Raw genomic sequence first — 21,305 nt, 5'->3', positions numbered from 1 at the left:
CCAAATAACAGTCAATATTGGCAGACTTCGGCTATAAAGAGCATGGAGAGGAACTTCATCTTTCAGCATGACAATGACCCAAAGCATACATCCAAATCAACAAAGTTATGGCTTCACCAGAAGAAGGTTAAAGTTTTGGAATGGCCCAACCAGAGCCCAAACCTTAATCTGATTGAAAATCTGTTGGGTGATCTGAAAAGGGCTGTGCACAGGAGATGCCCTCGCAATCTGACAGATTTGGAGTGTTTTTGCAAAGAAGAGTGGACAAATATTGCCAAGTCAAGATGTGCTATGCTGATGGACCCTTACCCAAAAAGACTGAGTGTAATAAAATCAAAAGGTGCTTAACCAAAGTATTAATTTGAGGGTGTGCACACTTTTGCAACCATATTTTAGTTTTTTTATTTTTACTTCCCTCCATCTAAAAGTTTTCAGTTTGTTCAACTGATTTGTAAAGTTTTATAGGTCACATTAAAGGTGGAAAGGTGAAAAAAAATTCTGAAAAGATTTATCTTTGTCTTATTTTTTTTACATCACAAAAACCTGACATTGTAACAGGGTTGTTTAGACTTTTTATATCCACTGTATGTGTGTGTGTGTGTGTGTGTGTGTATATATATATATATATATATATATATAAAGTATCTCACAAAAATGAGTACAACCCTCACATTTTTTATATTATATCTTTTCATGTGACAACACTGAAGAAATGACACTTTGCTACAATGTAGAGTGTGCACAGCTTGTATAACAGTGTAAATTTGCTGTCCCCTTAAAATAACTCAACACACAGCCATTAATGTCTAAACTGTTGGCAACAATTTGAGTACACCCCTAAGGGAAAATGTCCAAATTGGGCCCAAAGTGTCAATATTTTGTGTGGCCACCATTATTTTTCAGCACTGCCTTAACCCTCTTTGGCATGGAGTTCACCAGTGCTTCACAGGTTGCAACTGGAGTCCTCTTCCACTCCTCCATGATGACATCACGGAGCTGGTGGATGTTGGAGACCTTGCGCTCCTCCGTCTTCCACTTGAGGATACCCCACAGATGCTCAATAGGGTTTAGGTCTGGAGACATCCTTTGTCAATCCATCATGCTTTGCTGCAGTATATCACAGTACATGTTGGCATTCATGGTTCCCTCAATCAACTGTAGCTATCCAGTGCCGACAGCGCTCATGCAGCCCCAGACCAGGACACTCCCACCACCATGCTTGACTGTAGGCAAGACACACTTGTCTTTGTACTCCTCACCTGGTTGCCGCCACAAACACTTGACACCATCTGATCCAAATAAGTTTCTTGTTCTCATCAGACCACAGGTCATGGTTCCAGTAATCCACGTCCTTAGTCTGCTTGTCTTCAGCAAACTGTTTGTGGGCTTTCTTGTGCATCATCTTTAGAAGAGGCTTCCTTCTGGGAAGACAGCCATGCAGACCAGTTTGATGCAGTGTGCGGCGTATGGTCTGAGCACTGACAGGCTGCCCCCCAACCGCTTCAACCTCTGCAGCAATGCTGGCAGCACTCATACGTCTTTTTCCCAAAGACAACCTCTGGGTATGACGCTGAGCATGTGCACTCAACTTCTTTGGTTGACCATGGCGAGGCCTGTTCTGAGTGGAACCTGTCCAGTTAAACCACTGTATGGTCTTGGCCACCTAGCCATTTTCTCTCCCAGTGTCATGTGGCCCTGATTGTGCTACAAGATCTCAAGTGTTAATGGGAAGTAGGTGCGTTAAATTTGCTTTCATCGCTGTCACTTTCTCATACTGGTCACTGGAAGTTCAACATGGCACCTCATGGCAAAGTCTCTGAGGATCTGAAAAAAAGAATTGTTGCTCTACATAAAGATGGCCTAAGCTATAAGAAGATTGCCAAGACCCTGAAACTGACCTGCAGCGCGGTGGCCAAGACCATACAGCGGTTTAACAGGACAGATTATACTCAGAACAGGCCTCGCCATGGTCAACCAAAGAAGCTGAGTGCACATGCTCAGCGTCACTTCATCAATTTGGTCTGCATGGCTGTCATCCCAGAAGGAAGACTCTTCTAAAGATGATGCACAAGAAAGCCCGCAAACAGTTTGCTGAAGACAAGCAGACTGGGGACATGTATTACTGGAACCATGTCCTGTGGTCTGATGAGACCAAGATAAACTTATTTGGTTCAGATGGTGTCAAGCGTGTGTGGCAGCAACCAGGTGAGGAGTACAAAGACAAGAGTGTCTTGCCTACAGTCAAGCATGGTGATGGGAGTGTCATGGTCTGGGGCTGCATGAGTGCTGCCGGCACTGGGGAGCTACAGTTCATTGAGGGAACCATGAATGCCAACGTGTACTGTGACATACTGAAGCAGAGCATGATCCCCTCCCTTTAGAGACTGGGCAGCAGGGCAGTATTCCAACATAACGACCCCAAACACACCTCCAAGACGACCACTGCCTTGCTAAAGAAGCTGAGGGTGAAGTTGATGGACTGGCCAAGCGTGTCTCCAAACCTAAACCCTATTAAGTATCTGTGGGGCATCCTCAAATGGAAGGTGGAGGAGCGCAAGGTCGCTAACATCTACCAGCTCCGTGATGTCGTCATGGAGGAGTGGAAGAGGACTCCAGTGGTGACCTGTAAAGCTCTGGTGAACTCCATACCCAAGATGGTTAAGGCAATGCTGGAACATAATGGAGGCCACACAAAATATTGACACTTTGGGTCCAATTCAGACATTTTCAATTAGGGGTGTACTCACTTTTGTTTCCAGCGGTTTAGACATTAATGGATGTATGTTGAGTTTTTTTGAGGTGACAGCAAATTTACACTGTTATACAATAAGTTCACCTTTGGTAACATTACATGTTACACCCATATTTAGGTTGTAACATGTTATTGTAAAGCACCTGGTTGATAAGTTGAGCTGGGAATTATGGTTTTGTTTGACATGCGTGGCTCTTCTATGTGCTCTTTGCTGTGAAGGCCACTTATAGGTGGGGGCAGTGGCCTTTTGTTTGTACTGTTGGAATACTGGTGAGGAGATGCACCGGACACCATTGCTGCCATTGCGCTATATGCTGGGTGTCCAGTGTGCCCCTGTGCCGAGTGGGCTCCCTCCAGGCTCATCTGCTCTCCATCTGTTATTATGCATGTGCTTCTACTGTGGAGGCTCTATAGCGTAAGGACTGCAGATAATACTGGGGTTCCGTAAAGTGGCTCTGCAGCTTACACATGTATTTGCAAATGTGTGCAATCTAAACTCCTGTTTTTAATGTATACTGTTAGACAGGATAATTCAGTTGGTTGCAGGCTGGTTGGTAAGTTGAGCTGGGAATTTTCTTTAGTTTTGTTTACCATAGAACACTGTTCTTACCCCCTTGATCCCTCATTGTGACAGCGGGCAGGGCATCTACAGTCAGCATTCAAAAGCAACACAGCTGTGCGGGACTCCAGCCACCGGGCTGCGTCATTTATTCACAGTTTCCTGTGAATGAATTAACTATAAGTACCATCTGCCCTTGTGGCAGACGGCTTGTAGTTCTCTGTGAACTGTGGGGGCGCTGGCGAGTACTCTCCCATGTCATTGATTCTTCCTGCTCTGCGGTCTGGTAGGCCATGGACAATGCAAATTTCTTTCCTGCAACAATGGGACAGGGGAATCCCTCCTACTGATACATTATCATTCTCCCCCGCTGGGAGATGATAGTGATTATTAGTGGCTATAGCAGCCTCTAGCTATAATCGCAAGTAAATCGGGCAGGCTGATTGTACCCAAGTTGATCGATCAATTTAGTACATTCAGCCTGCCTATACACGATTTGAATGGTCTATGGCCAGCCTAACTGTCTGCCTTTATGGGAGGTATGGGCAGACAGGTGACAGAGTTGCCAGAATCCTGGCATGTGACCTCCTATATTGGAACTTTTTTTTTCTTTTTTTTTCTCGAATCGTCTTCCAGGGCAGCATCTGAAAGGCTGCTCCTCCCTGAAACAGGAAACACATTAGTCCACCATTATAAATTTCACAGTCTTACCTGCGTGCCTCAGATGTTTGTGTTTCCTCCAGACCCATGGGAGCTGCAAAAGAAACCTTTGTTATTTTACCTGTCTCTGTGCTAGTTGCAGGAGACCCCCTACAAGCATCCAATCCAGCCCAGCAGGCCTTGGGAGCAGATTTGAGCAAATTTGAGCAAACTTGCTCTGCCTGAGATTTCACCCCTAAAGAGGGGTCTGCAATCATCCCCCCAAGCTGCAATAATGCACTGACATTTTCCCCATGCCGCCTTGCCATGCTGAAGAAGGGACGTACGGCAGTTTCCATGTGGTGTTTATTTTCCCCGATGTCAAGGACGCAATGTGGCAGAGGTAGTGGGTACTATGATGCCTTACCCCTTGACCGCCGTGCGAACGGGTAGGTGTCTCACAGTTTCCATTTTTTCCTTTTCTGCTCTGGGGTGGATAATGTCCACGCCCGCCCAATTACCTCTGTTACCTCCGCGTTCCGTGTCCTCCGCACCCTGCAGAACAAGCCTGCTTCTTTCATCGTGGAGGCTCTGCGGGGTGTACCAAGATGACGCTGGAAAATTGTCACTTCCGGTCATACGGTTCTGGTCGGCGGCCATTTTCCCGGAGTCTGAAGACTTCCAGGAGATACAGAGTGGAACACTTCCGGTGACATGACTTCCGGGAGGCGGGAATTAAAAAAAAAAAATATATATATATATATATATATATATATATATATATATATATATATATATATATATATATATATATATATATATATATTGCAGCAGAGATTCCCCCCTCCCTAATGGACACCAGCAGCAGCGGCATGTGCAGGTATATCCACCAACTTGCACTGGGTCAGCTGGGGGTGGGGCCGGAGCCTAAGCAGGAAGCAGTTAAAAAGGCCCCTCTAAGCAGAGGATCCTGGTGGCTTACCGTGTCTGACGCTTCTCCACCCTGCCCTGCAGATCCTGCAAGCCAGGACAGCTCCAAGGTAAGCCAGAATACTCCAGAGTCACCTCTGTCTTAACCTCACTACGAAACAGCCTACTTACAGGCAGTTTTTAACCGCCTACCTCACGGAGACCTTTTTGTGCTTGATTTCAGGCAAGGACCCCAGAGGAAAGGCAAGTGAAAAGCAACAAAGCATGTGCTTCGTGCAGCCACCGGTTTTCACCTGAATGGAAAAAACCCCTATGTCAAAAATGTATAGACAAGATGGTGGCCAAAGAATCGCAAGGTTATCTGAAAAATCTGCTCAACTCTTTTTCAAAAAAGAAATAAAGAGCACCATGGCGCCCCACTATGCTCAGCTATTGAGAAGTTGGAAGCGCCAACTAGTGCCTGTCAGACCAGTACCCCGTCTACCAGCGGGACATGCGTTCCTTCAGGGAACAGACAGAACAAGAGGAGGATTCGGACTAATCCGAACAATCCAAATCGGAGGATGGACTTTGCTCAGACTCTGAGGAAGATGCGGTTTCAGAGGGCAACTTATTTCTCTCAGAAGATACGGATAGCCTTCTAAAAGCCATAGCCAACACGCTAGGTATTAAAGAACAAAAAGCCGCAGAGCTCGCAATACATGACAAGATGTAAAAAGGGCTACAACCCAGGAAACCTAGAACATTCCCTGTACACCAAACTCTTAAAGATATCGTCAAAAAAGAGTGGGAAGACCCAGAGAAAAAATTCTTCATACCAGCCAGTCAAGCGCAGATATACGTTTGCAGAGACAGACACCAAAACCTGGGCTAAATGCCCCAAAGTGGATGCCTCTCTGGCAAAAGTTACAAATAAATCTGACTTGGCCTTTGACGACGCGGGTACCTTAAGCGACCCCATGGGCAAGAAAATAGAAGCTCTTTTAAAGAAGGCCTGGGAAGCAGGGGCTGTGAATCTGAATCCAGCAATAGCTTCCACCTGCACAGCCCAGACCTTGCTAATCTGTTTAACCCAGCTTCAGGAACTACTGGAGAGTGACACACCTAGGGAAGAATTTATAAAAACCATCCCTACACTAACCAGAGCGGCAGCTTTTCTAGCAGATGCCTCAGCTGAAACAGTCAGAATATCTTCAAGGGCCACAGCGCTACTCAACTCAGCCCGAAGAGCCCTGTGGCTGAAATCTTGGGGGGGTGATATCTCTTCCAAGAACAGACTGTGCGGAATTCCGTTCACTGGAGACCTACTTTTCGGGCCTGAACTAGAAACTCTATTAGACAGGACCGCAGCAAAGAACAAGGGTTTTCCCCAAACCAAAAAAACAAGGGAAGGCGCCCTTTCGGCAATTCAAAAAATTCAACAAGCCGGGAGCAAAGAAGCGCTGAGGACAACAAAACAAAAAAGGCCAGGGTGAATTCACCCTCAAGCCTCCTAACCCAAAGAACAAAAAACAATGACTGTCACCAGGTGGGGGGCAGACTCACAGCTTTTTCCCCACCAATGGATGGAAGCAACAAAAAACAAATTCATCATACGCACCATAATGGATGGCTACGCGATAGAATTTTCCGCCCGTCCCCCCAACCAAGTACCTTACCATGCTACCAAAGGACGACGATGGAGCAAAGGCCTTTTTAGAGTCTCTGGAGAATCTACTGGATCAGAAAGTGATTCGCCATGTACCTCAAGAAGAAGAACAAAGGGGTGTTTATTCCCATGTCTTTGCAAAGAAAAAACCGTCAGGCAAGCTAAGGCTCATACTGAACCTCAAGCCACTCAATAGAGGAATAAAATATAAAAAATTCAGAATGGAGTCTATTTACTCGATCAGAAACATCCTATCACGGGAGACATTTATGGCGACAGTAGACCTACAGGATGCCTACCTACATGTCCCCATAAAGGAGAATCATCAAAGAGGTTCGCAATACAAGGGACAGCAACCACTCTGCACCTGCAATATACAGCTCTCCCTTTCGGCATCTCTTAAGCTCCCAGAATCTTCTCAAAATAATGGCAGAAGCGCTAAAAGGTCTAAGACAACAAGGCATTGGCATAATACCATACTTAGACGATCTACTGTTCTTTGCAGATTCAGCAGAGGCCCTCGAACAACCAACACAGGCTGTATCTATCTGCAAAACCTATCAGTGCAAAACCTGGGATGGATAGTGAATGCAGAAAAATCACAGATGACCCCAAGCCAGAGAGTGGTATATTTGGGCTATGTACTGGACTCCAGACTAACCAAAACCTTCCTAACAGAAGAAAACAACAAAAAAAACACACAGGCAGTAACCTCTCTAAGAGGGACTAAACCCATTACAATCAGACAAGGAATGGCCGTACTAGGGCTGATGACGTCTTTAATACCAGCCATCACCTGGGTGCAGATTCACATGAGACTTCTACAGAATTAAAATTCTGTCCCAGTGGGATGGCAGCCACTCATCCCTAGACAAGTCCATTCCTGTTCCGACCACAGTCAAACAAACACTCCAATGGTGGCTCAATCCGCTTCGATACATCGAAGGACGCAAATGGGCTCAATCTGACCCAGTCAGGATCACCACCGATGCCAGCGCCCTAGGCTGGGGGGGCACACATGGAGGGCCTCTGTACACAGGGAAAATGGAGCTCCAAATGGTCCCAAGCCTCCTCAAACATGAGAGCTAAAAGCTGTGGGGGAAGCATTAAAAGTGTTCAAACCAGCAATACAGGGGAGAGACGTAAAGGTACAATCGGACAAAGCCACAACTGTGGCAATACCTAAACAGGCAAGGTGGGACAAAGTCCCGAAGCTTGATGAGGCTGACGGAGACAATCCTACTATGGGCAGAATCAAACATCAGGTCAATATCAGGTATCCATCTGAAAGGAACAGACAATACGCTGGCAGACTTCCTGAGCCGGAAGACCATAAAACAGACGGAGTGGTCACTGAACCAAACGACCTTCGCGCAAATCACTCAAAAGTGGGGGGTACCCGAGGTAGATCTGTTCGCCTCCAAAGTGAACGCAAAATCACCAACATTCTTCTCTCTGGATCCCACAGATGACAGCAGCGGAGTAGATGCCTTCAGCCAAAGCTGGGGATGGCAACTGTGTTATGCATTCCCTCCAACTGCCATAATACCAAGAGTGATTAAAAAAATAAAGGCAGAGAGAGCAACAGTGATACTAATAGCACCACTCTGGCCCCAAAGGGCATGGTTCAGCCACTTGAAAAACCTCAGCATCCAACCTCAACTGACACTGACGGACCAGGCCAGATCTCTTATCACAGGGCCCAGTCAACCACCTGAACCACAGAATGCTGAAGCTTTCGGCTTGGTTACTGAAAGGGTAAGACTTCAGAAAAAAGGACTGTCAGACAAAGTGATCAGTACCATCCTAGACAGCAGGAAGCCCGTGACTAGGGCAATCTACGAGAAAGTGAGGAAAAAGTTTGTCTCCTGGAACAAAAACAAACTGATTTCCAACAGAGGGATAATCCCAACAATTCTGGATTTCCTACAAGATGGAGCAGACAAAAACATCTCTCCAGGCACACTCAAGGTACAAGTGGCAGCACTCATTCATGGACACCAGACTCGCAGAGGATGCTCTGATAAAACGATTCCTAATGTCACTTATAAGAGCTAGATCAGCCGAATATAAATAGAACTCCAACTTGGGACATGTCCACAGTGCTTAGAGGGTTTCTCTCCCCTCCATTTGAACCGATGGAAGATAGCAAAGACAAAAACCTCACTCTAAAAACTGCACTTCATGTGGCCCTAGTATCAGCCAGAAGAGTGAGCGAAATCCAAGCCCTGTTTATAATGGAACCATACTGCCTAATACATTTAGACAAAATAATTCTCTCACCAGACCCGGCCTTTCTACCCAAGGTCTCTTCAACGTTCCATAGAACCCAAAATATCATCATCCCTTCGCTTCCAGCACTATGGACAGCAAAAAAAAGAGACACTTACAACAAACTTGATGTAAGAAACACACTCATAACATACTTTGAAAGCACGAAGGATTGGCGAAGAACGACCTCTCTTTTGTCCTCTGTGCGGGAGTCAACAAAGGGAAACGGGCATCCAAGAATACCATCAGCAGATGGATAAGAATGGCCATACAGATGACCTATGAGGCACAAAACCTCACTTCGTCAGGCGGGATCAGCGCACACACAACCAGAGCCTGGCAACCTCGGTCGCAGAGAAAGCAGGGGCAGGAGCAGATCTGCAGGGCAGCGACATGGTCAAGCTTCAGTACCTTCGCAAGACACTACCGTATAGACCAGCTGTCTGTCCAAGACCAGGATTTTGGTCGCAGAGGTTCACCAGTCTCTCTCCACACCCTAGTAAGTATTGCTTGATACATCATCTCGGATGCTGCCCTGGAAGACGATTCAAGAAAATAGTTTGGTACCTGCTAACTCTTTTTCTAAGAAGTCGTCCAGGGCAGCACTAGTTCCCGCCCTTAAAACGACAAATACCAGGTACAACGGGGGAGCTTTTAAGCTTACTGAGATTTCCTTCGGGGTTTTAATACAATTGAGACACACAGGTAAGACTGTGAAATTTATAATGGTGGACTAATGTGTTTCCTGTTTCAGAGAGGAGGAGCCTATCTCTCGGATGCTGCCCTGGAAGACTTCTTAGAAAAAGAGATCCCAGTTACCTAACTCTATTTTTTTATTTTAATATCCTAAATTCTTTACCCTACAACTTTTCCCTACCTACTTCTTTTTTTTTCCCCTACCGCTTTTCTACCCCTATTTCCTCTCTACAACTTTAACTCTGTTTTTAAGCCCTGGTTCACACTGGTGCGATTTGACATATCCTAATCGATGCGACGCCGCATTAATTTCAAAATGTACTTTCTGTACTACCTTTTACGATTTCAGAATGCGATTTCCATTGACATCTGTGCAGAAACCCACACAGATGTCTTTGAAATCGCAGCTGAAATCGGGACTGACATGCGGGAGTGAAATTGTGTGAGTTCAGCTGAACTCGCATGGCTTCATTCCCGCAGCTTAGTGTGAACCTGGGCTTATACAGATTATACTGTATACTATGTACACTCTGATTCTAATTTGTCAGTTAAACCTCAATTTGTATATTTTTCTCTATTTTAGTTTTCTGACACACCAGCTGTTTTGTATACTGTACTAGTACTGTATGTACTCTGTTAAACTGAAATAAAGATTGATAGTAAAAAACAAAATTAAACCATACATGTTGCAATCTGCTTGTACAATCTCATACAATCAAAAAACAATATTGTGCAAGAGCCTGCACTGAGAGGACTTATGGTCCTGGAGGTTAATGTGTTTAGGTGGGCACTCACAGTACATATATTTGGTAACTCTAATTGATGGGGCATATGCGTAAGAAGGGTGGGGGTTATGAGTATGGTAGTTTTTATTTTTTTTAAAAGACTTGTCTTTAAAAATGTGCTAATTTTTTTTTTTTTTTTTTTGACTGTTTATTTTATTACTCCTATTTCAGGGAAGCACTGGGAGTTGTACTGCATAAGGATTCTAAGTGGCACCAACAATGGAAAGATTTCAAAGACAACAATGCAGTATTTAACAGTAAGTAAAAACAAAATTGTATAATATTTTGGAAGTATGCATGAAAGATAAGTTTCCTATTCATGGTTTACAACTGGGTGCTAAATAAACATTGTATTAGTAATTTTATTTAGCTGATTTGTTGTTTAAACAGTAGACAGCTTGTATATGTATGTCCTCAAAAAACTCCACGCCTTTGGTCTCCTTGACTGTAATCTTCGCTGGTTCTCATCCTAATTATCCAACCACACTCTTTAGCATTACTTATAATTCTACTTTCTCTGTCTAGGTCCCCCAGGGTTCTGTACTTGACTTCTCTCCTATTCTCCACCTACACCTGCTCCCTGGGTCAGGTAATGGCTTTCAACACCATCTCTACGCTGACGACACCCAAGTTAATTCTCTTTACTCCTCAGCTCACTCTTTTTAGTCTCCTCATGTATCACTAATTTACTAACAGACACCTGGATGTCAAACCACTTCCTCAAACTCAATCTGTCCAAAACCGAGCTCATAATATTTCCTCCCCCACGTGCCTCTTCTCTTGATCTGTCAAGATCGATGGCACAACTGTCACCCTGTCCCCAAATGCCAAGTATCTAGGTGTAATCCTGGACTCTGAAGTCTTTGTTCGGCCCCACATCCAATCACTGTCCAAATCTTGCCGCCGCCTCAACCGACGTAGCATCTCCAAAATACACCCCTTTCTAATCGGTGACACAAGTAAGCTCCTCCAAATACCAACCTAATCATTCTCTTCGTTCCTCCCAAGATTTCTAGCTCCCTTGTCTCCAGGACTTTTCCTGATCTCCCATCCTATGGAACCAGCTCATCCCCCACAGATATTACCCTTTGTATTAGTTGACCCTCCCTCCTAGATTGTAAGCTGTGAGCAGGGCCCTCTGGTTTCTCCTCCTATTAAATTGTATTGTAACTGTACTGTCTGCCCTCATGCGCAAACTGTCGATGCTATATAAATCATGTATAATAATAATAAGTACTTCTGTCTTGCTATCTTTCGCACTGCAGTGCTCAGTGAGACAGGGAAGAGCAGCACTTGCAGCCAACTAGACTCTTCTGCATGCACACCTTTTGATAGAGAACATGCAGACAGGAGGGGAAAGCAGAGTAAGCAGGGTTGATGACTTTTCAGAATGTTGCAGTTTCTTCATTGCCCTATCAGCAGCCTCTAACAAAGAAAGCGGTGTCGCTCTGTGTGACAGAGGTGTATAAATCAAGCAAGTGACTATACAGGTTTGTTCACAAAAAGCTTTTATTGAAAGCAATATACCATACAAAGTACCATAAAACACAGTTTCTTAAACATCAACAGATACGTTGGAATACAGGAATGAAAATGAACCAGATGCCATATTGGCAGGATCAGTAATTAAGATCAGAAAGTGGAGAAAAGCTCAGTTCTAATGCTCCTCAGATATGCTAACAGAGTATGTCAAGAATCCACAGAAGTAAGCTCTTGTGTTAGCAAGTGACATGGTGTGATGCCTAAGCACCAGACGTTTTTTCCCCAGCACTCCTGACGGTGGTGATGGACTTTGCTTCATGCAGGTGTCAGGTCATGACCCCTAGGTTCACCCTGCTGTAAGGTGCAAGCAAACATGGGAGTGAGTAAAAGAACAGACTGACAGAGATGAAGTTTCAGAAAACAGGCAAAATGCCTGGGCACGCAGCAGACAAGCAATTCAAGAGACAGCCACAATCTATACACGGGATCAATCAAAGTAAGCATACAGGATGGGGAGTAGCAAGACGGAACTCAGATAACGTATCCGTCCTTCTGGGACACAAGGGGACACATGACGTCAGCATGTGGTTTCTACCTACGCGCTTCGTCAGAGATGGGCGACGACAAAACAGGTAGGGCGGAGCGAAACGCTGACTTCACCTATCTCCTTGTGTCTCGGAAGGACGGTTTGTTCTGGTTGTGTGCCGGCCAGCACACCAGACTTGAGGCTTTCATTTTACTTGTAACATGCAAGTGCATTACTTTATTTTTAAATAAACTTTATAAAAGGTTTTACGCCATATGGAGGTTTTGTTGTTTTCGGTAATCCATCTATCCATGTGAGTGAGTGGGCGCCCTGCGAATAGGGGAACAATTTCGTTGGGAGAAAGACCCAGACTGCGTTTGAGCTAAACGCGCTGTTTGATCCCCTGTAACGGGGGATCACCTGGAGCTGGTAAGCAGCAAACCTTACTATTTGGTGGCGGACTCTTCACGAGGTGACTAATGGCGGTTTCTATCATCAGCAATCATCAACACTCATAGTTAGAATCACTGGCGGACTTTTTATAGATTGCTATGCTTCTATATCTGATGGACTGATCTATAGAATTATAATTTTTTTAGCGCAATTCTATTACAAGGAATATTTACATTCCTTGTAATAGGAATAAAAGTGATCCAAAATTTTTTTTAAAGAGAAAGTGTAAAAATAAAAAAAATTAAGTAAAATAAACAATACATTTTTTTTTTTTTTTTTTTTTTAAGCGCCCCCGTCCCCATGTGCTCACGCACAGAAGCAAACGCACACGTAAGTTGCGCCCCCATATGTTAACGCTGTTCAAAGCACTCATGTGAGGTATCGCCACGTGCGCTAGAGCAAGAGCACCAATTCTAGCACTAGACCTCCTCTAACGCTAAACTGGTAACGTGTAAAAAAATTGAAAGCGTCACCTATGGAGATTTTTAAGTACCAAAGTTTGGCGCCATTCCACAAGTGTGTGCAATTTTTAAAGCATGACATGTTGGGTATTAATTTACACGGTGTAACATCATCTTTCACATTATACAAAAAAATTGGGCTAACTTTACTGTTTTATTTTTTTATTCATGAAACAATTTTTTTTCCAAGCAAAACACGTTTGAAAAATTGTTATGCAAATACCGTGTGAAATAAAAAGTTGCAACGACCGCCATTTTATTTCCTAGGTCATCTGCTAAAAAAACATATAATGTTTGGGGGTTCTGAGTAATTTTCTAGCAAAAAAATAATTTTTACATGTAGGAGAGGAGTGCCAGAAAAGACCCGGTATAGAAGTGGTTAAATGATTTTTTTTTTTTTTTTTTTAAATCCTGCTCAAAATATACTGACAATGACCCAAACACTAACCCTGGCCCTAACCTAGATCTTAGTTTCAGGGTCTTGGCAATCTTCTTATAGCCTAGGCTATATTTATGTGGACAGAGTATAACAAGTAATTCTGTGCTACCCAAATAGTAAGTAGCTAACACAGCCAATAGGATATAAGCATAGAACAAAAACAGAATAAGTGTAGCGCTAATATGACAAATAACCATATGTTATATAGTGTGAAGACCATTAGGTTCCTCAAATCAGCACATCAAAATGTGTGGGGGGGACATAAAAAGTATATCAATAGATAATAAAGTCCTCAAGAAATGTATCATGTAAAATGTTGGGATGAGAGTCTTCAATATGCTGTTGTGCCAGTACCTGCAGATGCTACAGTATGTAGGAGCACTTCAGATCTAGATCTAATTTTCACACTAGAGCCTCCTTGAATGTGACATGTCTTGCCAGCTACATTCATGATGCATCCATCCTCAGAGGAGACTGCAGCAGGTTGACCTTTAGCTTTTTCAGGGGGATGCCCAAAATCTGACTTGTATCCTGATCAAAATCTATGCAGACTGGGGGGTTGCCATATTTCATTTTGCAGAAATATACAATGCCGCAGATTGAAAATGAAAGAGTCTCACTCTTCTTACTGATCCTGCTGAAATAAAGCTCATCTGAAAGCTTACACCATCACACAGATTATCCTTGGATCTTTTCCCACCTTTCACGGCACACCATCAACCATTCAGGATTCAAGCTTGTTTGACCCAATTGAACGTACATTTTATTGGGTTCAAACGTTCCGGTAAGCCTCCTCATTGTTGCTTTAATATGAAGTCTCACATATAGTTACATAGTTACATAGTTAGTAAGGTTGAATAAAGACACCAGTCCATCCAGTTCAACCTGAGTGAGTGTGTGTCTACAACCCTGACCCTTGTTCCTAACCCTGTACATCGCACACTCACATCAGTCCCTACCCTCAATCAAAGGTCCCCATTCATATACTAGGGCCAATTTTGGACAGAAGCCAATTAACCTACCATCATGTCTTTGGAGTGTGGGAGGAAACCGGAGTACCCGGAGGAAACCCACGCAGGCACAGGGAGAACATGCAAACTCCAGGCAGGTAGTGTCGTGGTTGGGATTCGAACCAGCGACCCTTTTTACTGCTAGGCGAGAGTGCTAACCACTGCACCACTGTGCCGCCCAGGTATACATATATTGAGGACTCTCTTCCTAACATTTTACATGATACATTTCTTGAGGACTTTATTATCTATTGATATACTTTTTATGTCCCCCCCCACACATTTTGATGTGCTGATTTGAGGAACCTAATGGTCTTCACACTATATAACATATGGTTATTTGTCATATTAGCGCTACGCTTATTCTGTTTTTCATTTTTATGTAGAGCAACAATTCTTTTTTTCAGATCCTCAGAGTTCTTTGCCATGAGGTGCCATATTAAACTCCCAGTGACCAGTATGAGAGAGTGAGAGCGATAACACTAAATTTAACACACCTGCTCCCCATTCACACCCGAGACCTTGTAACACTAACAAGTCACATGACATCGGGGAGGGGAAATGGCTAATTGGGTCCAATTTGGACATTTCCTCTTAGGGATGTACTCACTTTTGTTGCCAGTGGTTTAGACATTAATGGCTGTGTTGAGTTTTTTTGAGGAGACAGCAAATTTACACTGTTATACAAGCTGTACACTCACTTCTTTACCTTGTAGCAAAGTGTAATTTCTTTAGTTTTTGCCACATGAAAAGATAATAAAATATTTACAAAACTGTGAAGGGTGTACTCCCTTTTGTGAGATACTGTATGCATACTGTCAGTAGGAAGGGGTTAAAAGAAATAAAATCTTGAACATCCCTATCCTTTTCTGACAAGATCTACAATATTGTATACCTACAATAAAGTTTCTAGGATTAAAATCATCCCAGAAATTGTGTTTTTGTTCCCGATTGAGTATGCCCATAAGAGCAAGGACTAACAGTAACATACATACATGCGCACACACTCACTGTACATACATACAGTGCCTTGCAAAAGTATTCACCCCCTTGGCTTTTTACCTATTTTGTTACAGCCTTTAGTTCAATGTTTTTTTAATCTGAATTATATGTGATGGATCAGAACACAATAGTCTAAGTCGGTGAAGTAAAATTAGAAAAATATATACATAAAACTATTTTTCAGAAATAAAAAACTGATAATTGACATGTAATCACCCCCTTTGTTATGAAGCCCATAAAAAGCTCTGGTGCAACCAATTACCTTCAGAAGTCACATAATTAGTGAAATGATGTCCACCTGTGTGCAATCTAAGTGTCACATGATCTGTCATTACATATACACACCTTTTTGAAAGGCCCCAGAGGCTGCAACACCTAAGCAAGAGGCCCTACCACTTCCTTGTGATCCGGAACAGTGATCTCTGTCATGTTTCAGTAAGCCCACCCCCCTACAGTTAGAACACGCTGAGGGAACACACTTAACCCCTTGATCGCCCCCTAGTGTTAACCCCTTCCCTGACAGTGTCTTTTTTACATTGATCAGTGCATTATTTTTAGCACTGATCAATGTAATAATGTCACTGGTCCCCAAAAAGTGTAATTTGGGGTCAGATTTGTCCCGCTAAAAATTGCAGATCACCACCATTACCAGTAAAAATAATTAAAAAGTCCCTAAATCTATCCGTAGTTTGTAGACGCGATAACTTTTGCCCAAACCAATCCCTATACGCCTATTGCGATTTTTTTTTTTTTTTTTTTTTCAAGAATATGTAGAAGAAAATATATTGGCGTAAGCTGCTGAAAAAATTATTTTTTTTATATATTTTTTGGGATATGTATTCTAGCAGAAAGTTAGAAATATTTTTTATTTTTCTTCTAAATTCATTTTTTTGTTTATAGCGCAAAAAATAAAAGCCGCAAAGGTGATCAAGTACCATCAAAAGAAAGCTCTATTTGTGGGGAAAAAAAGGACGTCAATTTTGTTTGGGTACAGCATTGCACGACCACGCAATTGTCCGTTAAAGCGACACAGTGCCGTATTGCAAAAAATGCTCTGGTCACTAAGGGGGTAAAACCCTCCAGGCTAAAGTGGTTAAACTGCAAGTTCAGGGGGCGTGGCTTGGCAATGGCTGGGTAAAGACGTGTGCTGAAGGAGCTCCCGGCCTGACCCGACCTTTACCGGCCAAAAAGACAAACCTCACTACATGTGGGCATGGCATGAGCACCCCTAAACTCTACAGGACAAGATTGACAACACGAGGGACCCGAATCCTGACACCCCAACTCTGTATCCAGCGATATTTCAGAGGCAGACAAGAACCATCGCCGGGCGCCATTGTGACCGCACCGCGTGCAGCTCGTGCAGAGAGATATTACCATGTCGCAGGCATCCACCCCTACACTCTCTCCAGATCCAGACCAACCCACTGGGACCCCGGCCGCATTCCGATCGAAGGCAGCAGGCCCTTCACAAAGCCAAATCCACCTGGATGACGATCTCCGCACCATGCTCCAGGCCCTCCACACGAGGGCAGACATAGAAGCCCTAATCCAGCGTGTGGAGGAAGCCCACAGCAGGCACATACAGGAGGTAAAAACAGAGCTACACACGATCACTAACCGTGTGACCGCTGGAGAGACTTTGACCTCCGCCTTGGAGACCCAGGTGCTGGCTTTAGAACGGGCGCATGAATCTCATATGGAAGTCCAAAAGATGCAGCTCCACTTAGAAGAAATGGAAGACCGTAGCCGCCGCAGTAACCTGTGGCTGCAGGGGATCCCAGAAGCTACGGGCCCTGAAGACCTTGCGGAGACAGTTACAGCCATAATCCATAGACTAATGGAGACCCCACCACCCACCTTGGAAATTGACAGGGTACATTGTACTCTGGGCCCAAAATCCACAGACCCCGCAAGACCCCGCGATGTACTATGTCGTCTGCACCGTTATGCCCAAAAGGAGATTATTCTACGCAGCGCCTGGGAAAAGGGTGACATCGAATTTGACGGATCACACATCCAGATACTCCCGGACATCTCCAGAGCCACACTGCAACGCCGCGCTATGTTGAAACCGGCACTGGAAGCAGCTAAGCGGCATGGCTGCATATACAGATGGGGTTATCCCCTGGCGGTAATATTCCATTCATATCAAACTTCGTTCACACTGCGCACGCCAGCAGACCTCCCAGCTTTTTTCACCTTTCTGGGAGCCGATCTGGTTCAAGTGCCAAATTGGCTAATAAAGATAACGAGACCGAGCCAATCGGGCCCGACTATGAGCAGGCCCAAGCAGCCTGCCCGCTCTCAGAGACAACGGGGACGCCCTCGAGCCTCAACTAACAGGTCACGTGAGTCATAATTATATTACATTTCTAGTCACTAAAAAACAACCTGCAGGAATTGGCATCATGACACTTTCCATGATAAGCCCCACAGACTGATACCCACCTGGCGCCTAACACTTCCAGACTGCCAACCTGAAACCCCCACACTATAACCCGGCAGAGGAATGGTGTCTTCATGCTTTGAACTGGTTGGAACACCCCACTACTTTACCAATACCTCCCCCTTGCTCTACATTATGAGACGACCGTGCCGTCCCCTGGATGACTGTGCCGTCCTCTGGAACGAGACGCAATCACCTAAAACATTTCTCGGGGGCTCCGGGATACAGAGGGGGCCATGTTACTGTTGCTATATTTTCTTGGCTTTGTTTTTGTTATTCAGTTGCCCTGTGCTGTACCCCACGGAGCGACGGGGATGGAGACGGGATAACCCCCACCCTCCGCCCACCCGGCAGGACATGAACTGATGCGTTTCAGAGGTTTCCTCACCCCGAACACTATGTCTACACCTACTTCATCAGAGGTTTGCTAGCCCACAATGGGTTGTCTGTCTGTGTAATCTAGACTAGCAAACACTGACTCACTGGAAAAAGCCAGATTATGTTACACAACAGATAGCTACGTGCTCCAGGACCTTAACTCTTACATCCTCACAACCTAACTGCTACCACAAGTATAGTCAGAGCTCTACCCGGATGGTTGGTAAGGATACACTGCCCCTGGTACCAGCGGGTGACCACAGATGTATGATATCTACCATGATACGCATATGAGTGTTTTGTAAGGGTAGGGCGGACAATAAAATGTTGAGAGGAGACCCTCCTAACGCACGAGCTAGCGCCACACTCTTAGGGAATTCCCTGGGAGTGTGGCCATGCAGTGTCACGGGGTGAGGGGATGCGTAGTCTCAGTGGGTTACGAGAGACATGGTGTGTTCAAACCAGACATCGCGGGGTGAAGGGGGAGGTGAGACATCAAGGACGGATGGGGGTGACTAATCACGTCCCTCCCTTTTCCGACAGTTCTTTTCCCACGGGTTGGCCTTTGTCATTTGCTGGGGAGTGATTCGGTGGAAATGCTGACTTTGATCTGGAGGGGTAAACCTGGGAGTGGAAGCTTACATGGGGGATGATTTTGTTGTATGACCAACCTGCATATTTACTATGTCCCTTATACTGTTTGTTATAGATAGTAGTAATTGTTCTGTAAGACCTTTCAGTTCATTGGGCCCCAAACCTCTCCAAAGTATATAACCTGTACCACCAGATGACTAATAACTGCCCACTCCCACATACACAAGATGGGCCGGGGGGGGGTCCGGATGGACCCGGGAGCCTCCCAAGACCCTTGCTGAACACACTCCCACCTAGGCCTACGCTCATTACTCAGGCCTCCCTGAAGAGCGTATAAGCAACATTTTGCTAATACTTTAGATTCTATAAAACACATCTAGAGGGCTACACACCCTCTTTCTTCCCTCTTTCCTACTCTCTCTTTTTCACACCCTTACTGCTTTCCCCCCTCCCAACGTCTTCACTCCCCACCCCCCCATGATCATGAACGAACTTCACATTGTCACTTTAATCGCAAAAGGACTCAACGTCCCTGAAAAGCGACGGATGCTACAAAATGACATGAAACGCATGAAAGCAGACATTGTTCTGTTGCAGGAGATGCACTTCCGGGAAAATGCCTTCCCTATCCTAAAAAAATAGATACTACCCGACGGTATACCACTCCACGTATTCAAAGGCCAAATCTAGAGGAGTATCCATCCAGATTTCAGCTAAGATCCCCTGGTCCCTGATTTGATATAAAAATGGACCCGATGGGAAGGTTTTTATTCCTTAAGGGCATGATAGGAGACGTAAGGGTGATTATAGCCAACCTCTACGCCCCAAACTGTCAACAAGATACCTTCATCAAAATACACCTGAAATTACTTCAAGATTTCTCAGAAGGCCAGCTCATTCTAGGTGGCGATCTTAATATCCCCCTGCTCCCTACAGAAGACACCTCGATGGGGATTTCTTCCACCCCCCGAGGCACACGCAAAGTAATACATTCAGCTCTTCACGCTGCACAACTGATAGATGCCTGGCGTCTCTTCCACCATGGTGAACGGGATTATATATTTTATCCCCGCCCACACAACATGTACTCACATATAGATTACTTCTTAATACCACACGGCCAGCTACAGGCAGTCAGGGGCACCACTATAGGTTCCATCACATGGTCAGACCATGCCCTAGTCACGATGCCATATGCTCTGACTGACTTTCACAGGGGACAAAGGAAGCCATGGAGACTTAACGAGAGCCTCCTGCAAGACCCGGAGGTACTGGCCGATGTGGTAAGGGAAATAACACATTATTTTCAAGCTAATGACTCCACAGACAGTGACATAAGCCTAGTATGGGAAGCTCACAAGGCAGTGATCCATGGCACTCTCATAAAAGATGGGGCAAGACTTAAAAAACTAAGGACAGCGCAAATGACCTCACTAATTAACAAATTACAGATGCTAGAAGCTACACGCACAGACCCCGACTAGACAACTGGGAGTTGAACTTGCCACGATACGCACGCAGATTACAAAACTGCTCCACTTTAAAGCTAAGGCGGCACTGCAAATTTCCCCCAAAAAAGTGTACAAATCAGGAAATAAATGTGGTAGACTGCTAGCACAATCCTTACAAGCTCAAAAGTTAGCATCCTATATACCATACGTAAACTCCCCCCCACAGGCCAAAAAGCGACTCTACCCCAACAAATTTATTATTATGAGATGCTATATAACCTGTCCAAGACAAAGCCAACTCCAGAGCATATGGCAGAATACTTAACTAACTCCCTAATGCCCACCCTGTCAGCTGAAACACGCGATCTTTTGGAAGAACCAATTACACTGCCTGAAGTGCAATTGGCAATAGGCAGCACCAAACCAGGAAAAGCCCCAGGCCCAGACGGCCTCACAATTCAATACTACAAAGCATTACTACCATCCCTAGGAAGTCATTTGATAAAGTTGTTTAACAACCTTAGCGAAGGGGGTATGTTCCATAGCTCCACGCTGCAAGCCCAGATATCGGTCATTCCTAAAGAAGGAAAAGACCTGACCCAATGCGGGAGTTACCATCCAATCTCCCTACTCAACACCGACCTCGAGTTGTTTACCAAAATAATAGCCTCCAGACTGAAACTGCACCTTCCCCACTTAATACATTTAGACCAAGTGGGATTTGTACCAACCAGGGAGGCACGAGACAACACCATCAAAGTCCTGAACCTGCTTCACACG

The 21,305-nt window shown here is 44.7% G+C and overlaps 1 protein-coding gene across 4 annotated transcripts in view; it reads left to right on the top strand.

Annotated features, from left to right (window-relative positions):
- The window catches only part of TIMM44 (translocase of inner mitochondrial membrane 44), an 822,359-nt gene that overhangs the window by 449,583 nt on the left and 351,471 nt on the right, over window positions 1–21,305 (top strand). For all 4 annotated transcript variants that reach the window (XM_073594831.1, XM_073594823.1, XM_073594814.1 and 1 more), the window contains one exon: window positions 10,452–10,537. In XM_073594831.1, the coding sequence (XP_073450932.1) occupies window positions 10,452–10,537 (86 nt within the window). The remainder of the gene's footprint in view (window positions 1–10,451; window positions 10,538–21,305) is intronic.

The sequence above is a fragment of the Aquarana catesbeiana genome, linkage group LG01 (assembly GCF_042186555.1).
Source record: "Aquarana catesbeiana isolate 2022-GZ linkage group LG01, ASM4218655v1, whole genome shotgun sequence".
Lineage (NCBI taxonomy): Eukaryota > Metazoa > Chordata > Amphibia > Anura > Ranidae > Aquarana > Aquarana catesbeiana.
Note: the sequence above shows the minus strand (reverse complement) of the source record. Positions and strands in the feature narration are given on the sequence as shown.